Here is an 18,067-nt window from a genome sequence, read left to right on the forward strand (position 1 = left end):
TTTTTGCCAAAAGAGTGAGGATCCCCATGTGTTCTACCTTCTTGAGCATATTGATAACTTGATAACTGTTGGCGTTTAAACGCAATCTTAATGCTGATAGAACACCCCCCCCCCCAGTAGAAATTTTGTTGATGGAATATTGGGTTTGACATCTTGGTGCATGCTTGTGAGTCCTAAGATGGGCCTTCCTACCACCTAGCAGTATGAGCACTGGCAAGTTATTTGACCTCTTCAAAACCATGTCTCTGTCAGTGATTTACAGCCCCAAGGTTTGACATAATAGTCGTATTTCCAGACCCCAACCAAAGAGAAGGTACTTTGTAAATTCCCCTTATCTTCCTTCTGGTAGGGTCTGCATTTGAGTTCTTTTAGGACACAAACCTTTAGGATATATTCTTTCTTTTCTTCTGTGGGCTTTCCCCCTACCCCATTCTTTTGGAACAGCTTTTTCCCCCCCTTAAATTTATCATTTTAATATCTTTAAAACTTATCAGCCTTGATTTTTGCTATACTAAGCCACAGGCCATCCTGTTTTCTTAGTACAGCTTGTATGTCCCTTATCTGAAATACTTAAACCAGAAGTGTTTCATATTTTTTTTACTTTTTTTTTTTAATATTTGCATACACATAATGAGATATCTTGGGGATAGGACCCGAGTCTAAATACAAAATCATTTGTTTCATATCACTCAAAAAAGTTTTGGATTTTTGAGCATTTCCTACTTTGGATTTTCATATGAGGATTCTCAACACAATAGCAAGCTTTCCAGAACTCATTTTCCAAGTGAAAAGATCTCATTCTAGCATGGAGGAAAGTGATTCAAAATATTCAGTAAATATTTGTTGAACTAGAAGGAAGAATTTGATTACAAGGTGTGTGAAATCCCCCATTGTTTGGCTTTTCTTCTATTTTTACATTTTTGTCTTCTGTTACAGCGAACTCTAGTTGGCCTAGTGAGAGACCTGAGAGGGATAGCTTTCGCCTTCAATGCCAAGACCAGCTTCATGATGCTGTTTGAATGGATGTATCCTAACTCAAACTAGAATTATAGTATACAAGCCTCAACTGGAACATAACTTGGTGAAGGAGTTATGGGAGTTGGGGGGGTTGGCAAGGGAGGTATGGTGAGGCAAGAAGATGAGGAGTTTCCCATAAGGTCTGCCATGTGTCTGTCCTGTAAGCTACTACTTCAAAGTGGTCTAATGACACAATGTTGCCTGAGGTTAGGACATGAATGAGATCATTTCCCAGTTTCTCTTATAGGGCCCAGATATATAAATTCCTATGGAACTGTTGCATGTAAACTCCATTACTTTTAGAAAAGAGAGATGGTTCCATGTACTCCCCACCCCCGAAAAAAAATGAAAGGAAGAAAAGAAAAATAGTTTTTAGTATTAGGAAGTCTAACTTTACTTCATAATCTTGAACAGATCATTTCAAATCTGTGTGCCTCTGTTTAAATAATTATGACAAGGAAATAGTTTATCCCCTGTCCCATCATAGCAGTGGTAAAGAGTAAATAACAATACGAAATACACTGTGCTTTGCAGAAAGAAAAGCACTGTATAATTTAAAGTGTATCATTAGATACACTTTACAGACTAAAAGAGTACAAAATCACTTCAGCATTTTCTAGATAGAATGATTCCCAGGTTAGCAAGCAAGAGACAGGAAAGTAGAGGACTATAATTTGAGTTTATACTTGGCTAGTGCTGACAAATTATTTAAAATTCTGTATCTTTCTGGATTCAGAAATTCTTCCTCAGCTTCTTATTTACAGATACCCATCCTACATGCCAATTCTCCAGCGGGCCATTGAGCTCTGGTACCATGACCCAGCCTGCACCACACCTGTGCTCAAGCTGATGGCTGAACTAGTTCATAACAGGTAAACAGGTGGAAGACATCAGAAGGGCACAGCTACTCTTTAGCTGAGAAAGCCCTGAGAGAATTTTCTTAATCATGCTTTGGGAAGACTGTGGGAGATAAGATGGCACTGCTATCAAACTCGAAAACCCATAAAAGTTGGTTTTTCTTTGAAAGAAGAATATCAACCACACAAAGCCATAGTGCCTGCAGGAAATAAGTCACCTGTTAGTCTCAGGGTTTCCATTCTTATGAAAAGGTGTTTGGCAAACAAGATTCTGATTTCCCTGCCTACAGATACAAAAGTTAATGTGGTAATGGTGTCACATCTGGCACATTTCAGAGTAGAGATAGTTGAGAAGATTATGAAATAACCTTCTTTAGAAAAGTCCTTATTTAGACAAATTGAAGAGGGATCAATAAAGTTTTGCTTTTGTTGAAAAGTAAGAAATACTTCCAAAATACCAATTTTAAATTTGCCCGACAATTTAAGGATGGTTAAAAAGGAAAGATCAGCACCTTAGCTTTGCTAGAATTTCAGGTGTATGTACGTCTGTCTTGGCACTCTGAGAGAATTCATTTTCAAAACTACCTTAGAACTGGGTGTAGCTGTGCACCCCTGTAATTCCAGCCACCCAGGAGTCTGAGCAGGAAGATCACAGGTTCAAAGCCAGCCTTGTCAACCTAGTAAGACCTTGTCCTCAAACTAAAATTTTAAAAAGATCTGGGGATATAGCTGTCATAGAGTTCCCCTGAGTTCAATTCCCAGTACCTCCCCAAAAAAATTTAAAAAGAATTATTTATTTATAAAATAGATACTTGAGAGTACCCAGTGTCTGCCGGGCCACTTCCTTATCTGTTGTGCTAGGCAGAAAAGAAGACAATTTCAGGTTGTGATTAAGTGCTGTGGGAAAAAAGAAAAATTGAAAGGAATAGGAAGCTCAAAAGGCCTCTTAGAGACTCAATGACAAGATGACTCTGGTAGCCCTGCAAGGGTAAGGCGTGGTCTAAACTGAGAACACAACTGCAGAGTACTAAGAGAGGCAGAGTTTGCTGGGATCTGAGACAGACAAATGCCACTGTAATGACAGCCTGGCAAGGCAGGCTGTGATAGAGAGAGTCAAACCAGTAGGCAGAGGCCCAGTTTCCTGTGTCCCACACAGCAGTAGAGGAATTGGCATTGATTCTCATTGCAGTGGGAAGCTTCTAGGGCATTTTAAGCAAGGTTGTAAAATGATCTTGATTACATCATCTAAAGGTGTTGTTCTAGCTGCTACTGTATAAAGAATGGGGACCACTGCAGGCAAGAGTAGAAACAGGGAGGTCCTTTAGGCAGTGGGTGGATTCAGGGCACATTTTAGAACTAGATCTTCATGGATTTGATGGAGACAGGGGGAGTCAAGAAGGGCTCCTGGATTTGAGACTTCACCAACCTTTGTCAGATGCTCACAAGTAGAGCAGACAAATCCCAGCTACTAGGGAGGCTGAGGCCAGCCTGGGCAACTAAGTGAGACTCTGTCCCAAAAGGGGATGGGGGTGTAACTCAGTGATAGAGCACTCCTAGGTTCAATTCCCAATATCACCACCACCGCCACCCCATTAAAAAAAAAGAAAGAAATTTGACAAAAGAAGAGGTTTTATGCTCTCATGAACAAAGAACTCAAAACAATATTGTTGGAAAAAAATCTTCCTTTTCTACCTAGCTTCTATTGGAGCAATCCAAGTCCCTTTGTATCTTTTCTTCTTCTAAAATGATAACAATGTATATACCCCTCCCTCCCTTCATTGCCACTGAGGCTATAAGGGTGATTAAATTATTGTCTGAAGGGCTGTAATAGGAGCTATATGTTAAGTGAAATTGGGAATTATCAAACAGTAATTTTAGATGTTGCCTCTTTTTGTTTGCTTTGGTGCTGGGGGATTGAACCCAGGGGCACTCAACCACTGAGAGACATCCCCAGTCCTTTTTTAATTTTGAAACAGGGTCTCACTAAATTGCTGAAGCTGGCTTCAAACTGACATTCTCCTGCCTCAGCCTCCCAAATTGCTGGGATTACTGGCATGCGCCACTATACCCAACTTGTTTGCTTTTTGGCTTTTCTTTTTCAGTGCAAAGGATGGAACTCAGGCCTTCACATATGCTAGGCAAGCATTCTACACTGAGATACCACCCAGCTCTGTTTGTTTCTTGAAAATATTTTCAATTTGAGTAGCAGAAACATGAATACAATATGTTGGGCTTCTGGGGATTAGCGACATTACTGTATAAATATCTTCAGCAAACTTGGTTATCCTCACCTTGGGACAAGTTGTCTGTATATTCTACTCCAGTAAGAGCCTCATGTACCCCTGTTTTCCAAGAAAACACTTTTGACTCTTTCTCCCTGTATATTCTCTGCTCAGATCCCAGCGACTCCAGTTTGATGTCTCTTCTCCCAATGGCATCTTGCTTTTCCGAGAAACCAGCAAGATGATAACAATGTACGGTAAGTACTTTAGAGCAACAGGCCCCTGGAAATAGTCAAGATAGCATTCCCAGGGGTGCTTTGTTCCTTATACATATGTGTCACAGTGCCAGTTGCTAGCATGCTGGAATTTGTATACCTTTGGAATAGGAGGGTCAGGGTGGCATAAAAATATTAATTCTAATGTGGCTGATTAAATATTTATCTTACATGTCTACTCAGGCAATCGCATCCTGACACTAGGAGAGGTCCCAAAGGATCAAGTTTATGCCCTAAAGCTCAAAGGCATCTCTATCTGCTTCTCTATGCTGAAGGCTGCTCTCAGTGGGAGTTACGTCAATTTTGGAGTCTTCCGTCTCTATGGAGACGATGCCCTGGACAACGCTCTACAGACCTTCATTAAGCTGCTTCTCTCTATTCCCCACAGTGATCTCCTGGTAAGCCTTAAGCCTCATTCATTGATAGGATCTTGCCCCTCATCATTTTTTTTTTTTAACCTAAGACTGTGATTGAATGTTTCTCCCAAGAAACCACAAGCTAACCCCTTTCTGCTAACAAACTTTTTTTTTTTTAACCAAGTGAAAGGAACAAAACTATTTTATTTAAGGTCTGCTTCCTCCATGCCGAAGACCACACTAACTAGGATGATTTTCTTCCTCCTCTGCCATAGGATTACCCCAAGCTCAGCCAGTCTTACTATTCACTACTGGAAGTCCTGACCCAGGACCATATGAACTTTATTGCAAGTCTGGAACCTCATGTTATTATGTATATTCTCTCTTCCATTTCTGAAGGACTTACTGCACTTGGTAAGCAACACAGTGGGCTGACTTATACCACTTAACAGAAGGAAAGAATCTTGCCCCAGTGTTCAAAGGATTATTGTTTTAGGAAGTACACCCCAACAACCAAGTATGATAGTCATAGCACATTCTCATGCAGCAAGTTCTTATTGATCCCCTCCTAAATACCAGGCACTGTGTGAGATACTAAGGATACTATAATTAACAACATATAGACCCTGTCTTTAAAGAACTTTGTACCTAGTGAATTAAACAGGCACACAAATGGATATCTGCCTGTTTACTATACTTACACACTGCAGTGAGGTGAGTGCAGTGTGCCACAAGCCCTCAGGAAGAATACCTAAACTCCTGGCTTTGAGAAGATGTGATCAGGGAAGGCCTGCTGAAGGCTTGACAGCAAAGCACCCACCAGGCTGGGCCAGTGGCACACACCTGTAATCAGAGCAGCTCAGGAGGATTGCAAGTTCAAAGCCAGCCTAGTAACTGAAAGAGGCCCTAAACAACTTAGCAAGACCATGTCTCTGCATAAAATATATATTTTATGTATACATATATGTAATATATAAGGGCTGGGGATGTGGCTCAGTGATTGAGCACCCTTGGATTCAATCCCCAGTACAAAAAAAAAGCATACATAGCAAATCTGCACAGGTGTTACCCAAGTTGCTAGCCATGAGCCCTGCTGGCAAGGAGGAGGCAGGAATTCCAGATAGCTACAGTAATGCAGAAGAGTTAGGAATGAAGTGAGGCTGAATTCTGAGTAGGTACAAAAATGAATGTCATGAAGGGCCCTTCTAGTAATATTAGGGTGTGTTTAGACTCTTTCCTGAAGGCAGTAGAAACTCCATAAGTTTTTCCATCCTAGTCCATAGTCCATACAGTTCCTATTGACTGTTTTGTTTCTATGTTACCTCTCCAAAGTTTTTGTGTATACATATGCATGTGTGTGTTTTTAGAGAATAAAACACTTTTTTTTTTATATTAGGGTGGGCAAAACAGAAATAAGGTTAAGTTAACTGCAGAATAATCAAGCTATATTACAAATGTACACAGAATGACTTCTAGATTATCTATTGTGAGTTATCCGTATGTCTGGGCCATTTCTATGATACACATTTACTTCCATCAGGAGCTTATCCATATCGAGGACAGTCCAGTCAGGTGTCAGATCTTGCTTTGGAAGGCCATTTTATATCTTCTTAAAAACAGAGGGACCGAGCTGGGGTTGTGGCTCAGCAGTAGAGCGCTCGCCTAGCACATGTGAGGCCCTGGGTTCAATGCGCAGCACCATGTAAAAATAAATAAGTGAAATAAAGGTATTGTATCCAACTACAACTAAAAAATAAATATTAAAAAAACAAAAAGAAAAATAGAGGGACCTCACTGGGCACAGTGTCACACACCTGTAATCCCAACAGCTGGGGAAGCTGATCCAGGAGGATCACAAGTTCAAGGCCAGCCTCAGCAATTTAGTGAGGCCCTAACTAACTTAGTGAAGTGCTACCTTAAAATAAAAAGGACTGAGGATATAGTTTAGTGGTGCAGTGCCTCTGGGTTCAATCCCTAGTACTGAAAAGAAGAAAAAAATAGAGGGACCTCAGCACTCCAGGAATCAGAGATTTATTTACTCTTTGAAGTATTTATCATTCAGCCCATTTGCTTCACCTAGTCAGCATTCAGTCCACATGGGTTGTGCTATCATGTTGCCTTGGTAAAAATTCACAGATGAGTTGAGCACAATGGTGCACACCTGTAATCCCAGTGACTTGGGAGGCTGAGGCAGGAAGATTGCAACTTTGAGGCTAGCCTCAACAGTTTAGTAAGACATTAAATGGGCTGGGGCTATAGCTCAGTGATAGAATACCCACAGGCTCAAGCCTTAGTGTATATGGGGTGGCGGGGGGTGCAGGGGCAACAAAGGCTGGCTTTCCCCAAGATGCTTCAAAGATAACAATACACTCCATTCTAAAAAATGTAGATGTCCACAGGCTATATGAAGTTGGTTTTAACGCCATACCCTCTACACCAGGTAACTCAGCATAGGCCCACACCTCAGCCTTGTTGGATTCTAATCACAGTGTTTTCAGTTACTAGCGCTGTGTGATTTTTCAGCAAGTTTCACAGCCTCTCCAAACTGTGCTGTTCTTGTGTGTAAGGTAGAACACATACATCCTAGAGTTCTTGAGAGGATAGAGATAATACCTATAATGTACTCAGCACAGTATTTGGCACAAATGAAGTGCTGGATGAATGTAAACTAGTTGTAATTTTTTTAAATTGAAAGTAAAATTTAAGAAAATTCCACAAACTAAAAATACACACACATCTTTCTAAACTATTTGTGATTTTTTCACAAAGCAAAAGACATATATCCATAACACATTGAGCCAGTAATTTAATTAATATTATTACCATACACTCAGTATCAAACTTAGAAATTAGACTCGGTATGGTGGCAAACACCGGTAATTCCAGGTCTGTGGGAGACTAAGGCAGGAAGATTGTAAGCTCAAGGCCAGCCTCGGCAACTTAACTAAATGCCGTCTCAAAAATAAAAAGTCTGGGGCTGAAGCTCAGTGGTAGAGCACTTGCCAGTGTGCTACCAAAAAACTTAGAAGTTGGGCCTTGCTATATGATAGTATGATGGGGTAAGAGGTTAACAGGAGACATCCTGAGTTGGGCTTTGGCTGAAATGACCACATGCCCAGTCTTCATGGGGTACTTCTCTGGGATCTAGTCAAGCGAGATCCCTATTGCCCAAGTCACCTTCAACAGCTCAGTATCCCTCTCTTCCCCCTGCCCGCTTGGCTCCAGACACCATGGTATGCACAGGCTGCTGCTCCTGCCTGGACCACATCGTGACATACCTCTTCAAGCAGCTGTCACGTAGCACCAAGAAGAGAACAACACCCCTGAACCAGGAGAGTGACCGCTTTCTGCACATCATGCAGCAGCATCCAGAGATGATCCAACAGGTAAGGAAGCTGCCAAAGGTTAGGAAGCAGTGACAAGGTGTCCTACAGTAGAAGAGAGTGGAGGCCAAGCAAGATGATGAATTGACCTCTCAGTTTCACACTGCTAAGGTAGAATTCATGTCTTAAAATCAGTGGAGCTGGATGCTCATGCCTGTAATCCCAGAAACACAGGAGGCTGGGGCAGGAGGTTCACAAGTCTGAGGCCAGTAACTTAGCAAGACCCTGTCTCAAAAAATAAAAATTAGGCAGGGGATGTAGCTTAGTGGTAAAGCACTGGAGTTCAATCTCTAGTATCCCCCCAACCAAAATTAAAATTTATAGTGGATTTTTTTACTAAATAATCATTGGATATAGAAAGTCTAAAAAAAGTCAGGTTCTGAATTGTTGTTCTGAATGGCACAAACCTTTTGTCTTGATCCTATTTCATGCACTGTCCTCTTCCCATGCACTGCTGCCCATTGGTGAACACTGAGTGTAAGTTAGCAGTAATCAACCTTCTTTCTGGCTTATGCTTCCATTTGCAAAGCTAGAACAAGAAAGTAACTGACCACACAGATCACAGATATGCCTCCATATTTTATTTGTAACAAAAACAAGATTTGAAGGAACCTGCAGAAATACAATACTAAAATGATGAGAAACTGGGATTAGTAGAATTTTTCATATTTAAACCAATAGTGTTTTAGACGCTCTCACCATTGTCTGTTCCTCAATAGCAATGAAATAATTCACAACTCCATCATATCCACAAAATGTCAAAAAAGCTGTCTGAGACCAGTACTTGGAAGCAATACTCTAAGGTGGTTTCGCCTACTGTAGTTGGTTTACTTGACTTCATCCCAGTCCCCACAAGTCAAAAATAAACTGGGAAGGTCCATTTGTAAATGAAATTATCAAGTCAGTTTAAAGAACAGGAAATCTTAGGTGAAGAAAAACTTACCTTGAAATAAGACTGAAATTAAGCATCACAAAATATTTGTCTGGTTTACCCTACATAGAAAAAGCTTTTCCTAATACCCTCCTCTATTTGGGATCTATCAACTTATTTTGGGTAACCACATACTAGGTCACTGCCTGGTTTTCCATTTTCAGATGCTGTCCACGGTGCTGAACATCATCATCTTTGAAGACTGTAGGAATCAGTGGTCTATGTCTCGACCTCTGCTTGGCTTGATACTACTTAATGAAAAGGTAGGAAAGCCAGCTTCCTAATGGCAGAGGCAGTGGTGACATACATTGGCTGTCCCAGGCACTATGAGAAAGGCTTATAGAAAGCAGGCATGGTGGTGTATGCCTGCACTCTCAGCTACTCAGGAGATCAAGGAGGATCACAAGTTTAAGGCCAGTCTAGGCAACTTAGTGATACCCCATCTCAAAAGAAGGGGCTGGGAATATAGCTCAGTGGTAGAACACTTGCCTAGCATGCATGAGACTCTAGGTTCAATTCCCTAGTACGGCAAAAAAATAAAAATAAATAAAGGCTAATAGAAATATCCCAGAATGCCGCAGTCTGGCTGGGCACAAAATCACGAGCCACCACACAGCTTGTAGATTCAAACAGCAACTCTTTATTCCCGAACTCACACCAGCCGTCTACAATCACGTTCTGGGGAAATCCACGTTCTCTGCCCAAATCCACCCCCACTGGGCTTCTGTCTCCCAAAAAATACTGTCTGAATCCCGTGAGAACTGAAGGGGAACTCAGGCAGCAGGATACACCCTACCCTATTCCCAGCAGGAATAACCTTAAACCTGGAACCACCCTAAACCCGGATTGTCCTAAACCGGGAACACCCTAAACCCGGATCCGCCCTGGTCCTTGAGCAAGGTCACCTTACATGCAATGTCACTGCAAAATGTCCTATTTCCACAAGTCCTTCCACTAAGCAACATGGGGTACGCTGGCAAGGAAATTGTCATACCTACTTGGCTAATGGCTCCCAGCACCAGAAGTATGGCAAAACAGGGAATTTGGGCCATTTACTGAGCATACCCTATTCCTGCTTGCCTGATAGAAGTAGTCCATGTGGCAGTTCAAAGGGTAAAATTCATTTCCTCTAAGTAGTAAGAGGACTCCTTTAAAGGAAGAATGTACCTGGATATCACAGCACTTGATAACCCAAATTCTAGTTTCAGTTCCACCATAAATAAATAGGTCTTGATTTCTATAAAAGAAAACAGCTTAAGGTACTTTAGAAATTTAAAATTCCTGATTTTTAGTTGTGCACACTCCTGTAATCCCACCTGCCCAGGAGGCTTAGGCAGGAGGATCACAAGCTCAAGGCCGACCTGGGCAACTTAGCAAGGCCCTATCAGAATTTTAAGAAAAAAGAAGAGGGTGTAGCTCACTAGTAGAGTGTTCCCTCCTCATTATCACACACACACACACACACACACACACACACAAATACTAATGATTTTTCTAAGTAGGATATCCTGAATTTTAAAAAAAAAGTATCCAGGGGCTTGGACTGGTGGCTCAGTGGTAGAGCGCTTGCTTAGCCTGTTGTTGAGTCACTGGGTTTGATTCTCGGCACCACATATAAACAAATAAAATAGGCATACATTGTCAACTAAAAAAAAATTTTTTTAAAAAGCATCCAGTTTTAGTAGGTAGCGTATTCCATTCCTTCTTTAAAAACATTATTCCACCACTCTGTAGGTGAACAAAAGGCTAATCTGCCTTTCCCCCATCTTCCCTTACCTTCTGTTTCATTCCTTGCCCACAGTATTTTTCTGACCTAAGGAACAGTATCGTCAACAGCCAGCCACCAGAGAAGCAGCAAGCTATGCATCTGTGTTTTGAAAACCTGATGGAAGGCATTGAGCGGAATCTTCTAACAAAAAATAGAGACAGGTAAGCACAGAGGACCCTGCCAAGAAAACCTGGGCAGCTGTTAAATTTTAAATCATTGAAACAAGGGCCATTCTCTGTATTTGAAGCCCATCTAAACCAACGTTGTCCAATAGAAAGCACGCCACATATATAATTTTAAAGTTCTTAGTAGCCACATTTTTAAAGAGTCAAAAGAAACAAGCAAAATTCAATTCAATATTTTATGTAACCTAGTTTGTCTAAAATATGTCAATATATAATCAATACTTTACAATTGAGTCTTAACATTCATTTTATTGTACTATCTTAAATTCCATGTATTTTATACTTACTGGCACACCTCAGTTCAGAAGCTAAATTTTCATCAGTCATCCTTGATATCTATTTAGATTTCATAAATTTATTGTTGACAAAGTAGATTCCCATACCCAGGTTGTTCCAAACATACTTAGATGTTTTCTAGTAGCTGAACTGAATATCTGGGTTTTTTAATTCATTTTTATTTAATTCTAGTTAAGGTATTTTAATTTAAAATTAACTAAAATCTGACTGGAAAACTGAATTTTAAATTCTATTTGATTCAGTTCTAAGTCACACAGGCCACAGATGTGGCTAACGTGGTTAGCAACTGCCATATTGGAAACACCAGCTCCATATCACTGATCTCTTGGCATTAATTAAGAGATGAGATAGCTTCATCCTCTTACCACCCTCTCTTTGTGAGGGGTTACTTAACACACCCCTGTGATTGATACTCCTTTTATACTGTCATGCTGAATTTCAGGTCCCCGGATTTGACCACCTCTAGCTTGCTATGAAATTGCCAGGTAGAAAGTGGGGCAGAACTTGGCCAGCTTTCCCTTATAGTTTAACAGTGAGATTAACTGACCTAGAACTAGAACCCATCTGTCTATTCCTTTGTTTTTCTTCTCAGTAGCCACTTCTCTGATGTCTGTCTGTCATATATATATGTGTGTGTGTGTGTGTATATATATATATATATATATATATATATACACACACACACACACACACATGTACATATATATGTATGTATTTTTAAGCAAAAACTTTTCCCTACCACCCTCCCCCAACCCACATGCATCCTTTCTTCAGGTTCACCCAGAACCTGTCAGCATTCCGTCGGGAAGTCAACGACTCGATGAAGAATTCCACTTACGGCGTGAATAGCAATGATATGATGAGCTGACACCTCCTTGGACTCTACTTGTACAGAGCAGCATCCCTTTGGTGTGGCCCAGAGGGGCAAACAATTACAAGGGAAAGGGCCTGGCTGATCCTGGCTCCTTCCTCCAGGGGTGTGGGGAAAATGGCAAAGGTCAACTAGCTACTTCCCCAGGGAATAGGGGTGTGTGTGCACTCACTAGTGGGCAGGGCGCTGCTGGTTCCTGGGCAACTGGGTGGGAAGGGTGGTGGGAGGAAACAGAGACACAAACATCTGAGACTCCAGCCCCTTCCTGCTGGGGCCACCCAATGGGGGAGAACCCCCAGTGTCCTGCCACAACCTGCCTTGTATAAACATGTACATTTTTTCATAACATTTTGAACAAGGTTTATATTGACTCAAGTTTAAAAACAAAAAGTGTGACTGAAAAATTTTTACAGAGTCTAGTGCACCAATGCTGATGTGAGGGGTTATGTATGCGAGTGAAGAAAATGTGTATTCTGGTGGCCTGAAGCTTTACTGGACAAGGATGTGTGAAAGTACAGAGATATATTTAGTGACACAGTGTAGAGAGGCAAAAAAAAAAAAAAGTAAAAATTCCAAATGTATATTTTTTCTTATCGCCCTTTCCTTACCCCAGAAATGATCACTTCCTGTTGCTGTATTAACCCTTGTTATTAGGAACTCTAAGCCATGCCAGAGCACTGTCCTTCCCGTTTAACTGTGGATGCTGCCCTAGGTCCCCTGACCTCTTGCAGTGACAAATAACTCCAGCTAAAAGTGTTTGGTGTTCTTATCACCATCCTTTCTCCCACTTTGCTTACCCTCATCCTCAGACAGATGCCTCTTGCTTTTAAAAGTTGGATTTAACTATGTGTTTTAGGGTTCTTGGTCTCTGTATAAAGGAGAGACCATAGAGAAGTAAATGAGCCAGTTGCTCTCTGGTTGAGCAATTTGGGTGAGTCCACCAGAGGCCTGACTGTGTGTGGCCATAACTTTGTCTTCCCCAGCCCTCGAGGCAGTGTGTGTGGGTGTGTGTGTGTGTGGATATTTATGTATGTACCCTGCACTCGTGAATGTATGTACTGGAGGAAGTTACGACAGGGGAGGGGTTCTTAATAACAAGGTCTACCTAGCATGAAGTATTTAACATTTTCCCACCCCTTGAAAATATACATTTTTATAAAATGAAAACCATAATAAATGTTTTGAATATAAAAAATTAACCTACAGAGGAAAATTAATGGAGAAAGCTATTTGCCTTGTACTTTTTCCACAATTATTGCTGCTAGTTGTTCACATCTCTAGTTCAGCTCTTGCCCATGGGACACTCATCAATTAGGTTTTGTTTTTATTTCTCTCCTCTACCCCCAGAAACAAGCCTGTTGATTTTTTTTTTTTTTTTCCTTTTCCTCTGGCGACTGTGTGGTGACTCCTTTCTTGCGTGATCAGGTTGCGGATAGACTTGTAAGGGTGTTTGCTGCATACAGTGTAAGCATTGTGACCGCCAATAAACTTCAATGGTTTCTACTGACCTGGTTTCAGCAATCAAGTCTAGTGTGTGTTCAGGGACGTGTCTCACTCTAAACACAAAGCTGTTTGAAACATGCATTCTTAAAAGCCAGTGAGCGACAGGGGCCTCTCAGCCTTAAAAATTAACTTGTTTCTCATCAGAGTAAATGCAAGTGGTGGCCACACCTATAATCCCAGTGACTCGGGAGGCTAAGGCAGGAGGATAGCAAGTTCAAGGCTAGCTTGGGCAACTTAGTAAAACTGTGTCTCAAAATACAAAAAAAAAAAAAGTCTGGGGATGTTGTTGCCCAGTGGTAGAGCACCCCTAGTTAAAAAAAAAAAAAGCATTGGACTAAGTCTCACTCAACTTCGTTTTCAAAGTATGATTGGTTCGGCTGACGTGCATAAGGGATAGCATATGTTGTCCACAGCTGAATGAAGCCACCTCTTTACTAGCATGGTACTAATGTGGCCACCCGCAGACAAGCAGTAATTGAAGAAAGCCCAGCTTTGTTAGTGTCTTGACATCTGCTCTTCTGGTGTGGGCTGGGCTTTATTCAGTAGATCCTGACAAGTTCAAAGGCAAATGCTATCCCCTGGAATACTTCCAGACCTTATGGGCCAGATTTAGCAAATGAAGAACACTAATGAAATGTGAACTCCTAATTCCTAAGCTGCACAGTACCTAAGTATGCTAGAGCTTCATTACCAAAAACACTGGAAAGCAGGTGTGTACCTTACTGCAGGTTAATAATATCCAGTGAGGGGTTAGGGATGTGGCTCAAGCCGTAGCGCGCTCACCTGGCATGCCTGTGGCCTGGGTTCAATCCTCAGCACCACATACAAACAAAGATGTTGTGTCCACCGAAAACTAAAAAATAAATATTAAAAAATTCTCTCTCTCTCTCTCTTTAAAAAAAAAAATAATATCCAATGATTCATAGGTTCAAGAGTGCCATCTTGTCTGACTTAAATACTCATTTTTATGCTGTTTCAGCCTTCTTCGAATAGGTATAACCTCAGTTTTGTTTTGAAGGCAAAAAAATTGTATTCTAATGGCACAAGCTCATATCTGTGATCCTGGCAACTCTAGAGGCTAAGATGGGAAGATCTACAAATTCAGAGACAGCCTCAGCAACTTAGCAAGACCCCATCTCACAAAGACAAAAAGGACTGGGAATGTAGCTCAGTGGTAGAGGACCCCTGCATTCAATCCCCAGTGCCACCAAAAAACAAACCCAAAAAAGGCAAATAAAATTGACTGATATTAGCATCTGTAAGCCTAGCAGAGAGATAAAATACTGAGTGGTGAAGTTCCATTATTAAGCAAAATTCTCCTGTGCTCCAGGGACTTAGAATTCTAATTCTGAAGACAAAACAGTAACAACTTTCTCACAGGTACTTGAGAAAGAGTCCCTTTTCCCCAACTATCTTGACATGCCTATCCATCTGCAAAATCCCAGAGCCCTCTTCCTTCCCTTCCACAAAAATAATTTGAGGCAAGAAACTCATCAGGCATGGTGGTCTCATCAGGACAGGCTGAGTACATGGCCAAGGGACTGTTCTCTCCTAATTGCCAATTATAAGAGCAGGTACCCCCCCCCCCGTAGCCTTTTTTGGTAAAACATGATTATTAATTTCATATAATTCAACCTAATAAAAGCCAAGTTAAATCTTAAGTTCCAGTTTCTCTAGAAATCATGTGGTTTTTATTCAGTCAAAAAATGAATTTATGTAGGAGTCTCTAGACTATTACTAGGTACTTTTTCCTGAAACAAACTGTACCTTACCCTGAAACAACAAATTCTTTTATTTTTTTAATTTTTTAATTGATTTTTAAAAAATAAATGACAGCAGAATGAATTACAATTCTCACTACACATATAGAGCATAATTTTTCGTCTCTGTATATAAAATATGTTCATACCAATTTGTGTCTTCATACATGTACTTTGGATAATGATGTCCATCACATTCCACCATTTTTGCTAACCCCCTGCCCCCTCCCTTCCCTTCCCACCCCTCTGCCCTATATAGAGTTCGTCTATTCCTCCCATGCTCCCCCTCCCTACCCCACCATGATTCAACCTCCTTATATCAGAGAAAACATTCGGCATTTGTTTTGGGGGGGATTGGCTAACTTCCCTTAGCATTATCTTCTCCAACACCATCCATTTACCTGCACATGCCATGATTTTATTCTCTTTTATTGCTGAGTAATATTCCATTTTGTATATATGCCACATTTTTTTTTTATCCATTCAACCAGTGAAGGGCATCTAGGTTGGTTCCACAGTTGAGCTATTGTGAATTGTGCAGCTATAAACATTGATGTGGCTGTGTTAAAACAACAAATTTTTTTAAGAGAGAATTATTTTTTAATATTTATTTTTTAGTTTTCTGTAGACCCAACATCTTTATTTTTATGTGGTGTTGAGGATCAAACCCAGGGCCCCCGCGCATGCCAGGCTTGAGCCACATCCCCAGCCCACAACAAATTCTTTACTGTCAATTACTAACTGTTTTGTGTGTGTGCCCTGGTTTTCTTTTCCCACTAAAGTATTAATCAAAAGAAGGGAGGCTGGGCACTGTGGTGAATGCCAGTAATCCCAACCACAAGTATGGCAGCAGATGCCTCTAATCCCAGGGACTCCAGAGACTTGAGGCAGGAGGATTGCAAGTTGAAGATCAGTCTCAGCAACTTAGACCCTGTTAAAAAAAAAAAAAAAAAAAGTGGGGGGTGGCTGTAGATGTAGCTCAGTGGTAAAGAACTTCTGGGTCCAATCTTAAGTACTGAAAACAAATAAGGCTCAGGTTCACATTTTTTAGTTTTTAAAATTTTAGGAAGTAAGGACTCAGAATTTCTAACTTTCTGATGACAAATGATAGCCAACTAAGAAATTTTTTTCATTCTCCAAAACATGGGTTTATTAAGGATTTTTTTACCTGCAAGTGAAAAAATGTTGAAGTACCCTATGAAATTTCATCCAGGTACACAGATACTTTCCAAAATATCCATGGTAATGGGATAAGAATGATAAATACAGGTCCAAAACACCACCCCCCGTGTCCTACTTGCCACCAGTCAACCCTGTCCTCATACAAAATTTTTGGTTATATCTAGAAACCTAAGCTGACATCTAATGTTGCCAAAATCTCAAGTGTCAAAGCAGAAGAATATAGTCACAGGGAAATTTAGAAGAATAAAAATGTATTTATCAGCCATAATTATGCAACTGTTAATTAGATTCTAGATAATGTCTAGAGGGGTTCTTGCCTTTAGCTGTTTTTGGATCCATTACCTTGGGTGCCTTAGATACTCTGAATTCAGTGGTTGTTAGCCACTTCAGTGTGTTTTCAGAACCAGTGGATCAACTAGAGGAAGCAGCTATCAGACAATTGGACATGAGACCATCAGGGTAGAGAATGGAATCAAGTTTGGAAAGTACTCCCCTTCCTCAGAACATAGTTCTTGGGAAAATTTAATGTCTGTCCTTTATGATGTGTTCATTTGTCAAATACTAAGCATCTATAAATAATTTTCTGATTGTCAGCAGTGGAAAAGGAAACTCAAAACAGAAAATGTCATCTGCAAAGCAAATTTATTTCCACTCTTAGGTGTAGATCCCTGATAGTTCAAACTGGCTTTAAAATACAGTCAACAGGTGATGCATGCTCCAGAGGCTGAGGCAGGAGGAGGAACAAAAGTTCAAAGCCAGTGTCAGCAACAGCAGGCACTAAGCAACTCAGTGAGACCCTGCCTCTAAATAAAATAGGGCTAGGAGTATACTTCAATGATAGAGTATGTGCTTAGTATGTGCCAGGTCTTGGTTCAATCCCCAGCACCTCTTATTCCCCCCCCCCCAAAATAAACAGTGAACAGATCTTATAGCACCTTACAGTTATACTTTCGAGATCCATGAAGACAATTCATGATGCACTTAAGCACATAGTATCTGTACAATCTAGCCTATCTCATTATTGGGTTGCAAAGGAGTGAAGAATGACAAGTGAGGAATCTCCTAGACTCTTATTACTGTTTCACAAATTTATCAAGTTAGACATCAGAATTCAAGATCCAGAGGGACAACCAAGCTCACTGGATAAAAACTGACCAGCGGATAGTGTGTCTGTCCTATGTAAAGCTTAAAGAGATACTGATAAGTAATCACAGCTAGTAAAGGGGTAGGAGAATTTTGACCGAAAATTCAAGCTGAATTATTTCAACTGGAAAATGAGAGTACCAACTAAGATAATGGAAATGAAACCATTTTTCAAAGTAACTGGGCAGCCAGGTGTGGTGAAAGATGCCTGCTATCCCAGGCACTTGGGAAACACGCAAGAGGATAAGGTCTGGAGCAGTCTGCAACTCAGCAGGACCCTGTCTCAAAAGAGCTGGGGACCTAGCTCAATGGTACGG

General features: G+C 40.8%; 1 protein-coding gene across 2 annotated transcripts in view; it reads left to right on the top strand.

Moving 5' to 3' along the window:
* Window positions 1-13,669, top strand: part of Xpo7 (exportin 7) — a 39,793-nt gene extending 26,124 nt beyond the window's left edge. For both annotated transcript variants that reach the window (XM_046447661.2, XM_046447662.2), the window contains exons 20-28: window positions 937-1,025; window positions 1,782-1,889; window positions 4,271-4,353; window positions 4,555-4,769; window positions 5,003-5,141; window positions 7,953-8,113; window positions 9,206-9,304; window positions 10,843-10,970; window positions 12,066-13,669. In XM_046447661.2, the coding sequence (XP_046303617.1) occupies window positions 937-1,025; window positions 1,782-1,889; window positions 4,271-4,353; window positions 4,555-4,769; window positions 5,003-5,141; window positions 7,953-8,113; window positions 9,206-9,304; window positions 10,843-10,970; window positions 12,066-12,159 (1,116 nt within the window). In that variant the 3' untranslated portion in view covers window positions 12,160-13,669. The remainder of the gene's footprint in view (window positions 1-936; window positions 1,026-1,781; window positions 1,890-4,270; window positions 4,354-4,554; window positions 4,770-5,002; window positions 5,142-7,952; window positions 8,114-9,205; window positions 9,305-10,842; window positions 10,971-12,065) is intronic.
* The last annotated feature ends 4,398 nt before the right edge of the window (window positions 13,670-18,067 follow it).

The sequence above is a fragment of the Marmota monax genome, unplaced genomic scaffold, assembly GCF_021218885.2.
Source record: "Marmota monax isolate L192 unplaced genomic scaffold, Marmota_monax_Labrador192_F-V1.1 WCK01_AAM20220418_F8-fsc00040, whole genome shotgun sequence".
Taxonomy (NCBI): domain Eukaryota; kingdom Metazoa; phylum Chordata; class Mammalia; order Rodentia; family Sciuridae; genus Marmota; species Marmota monax.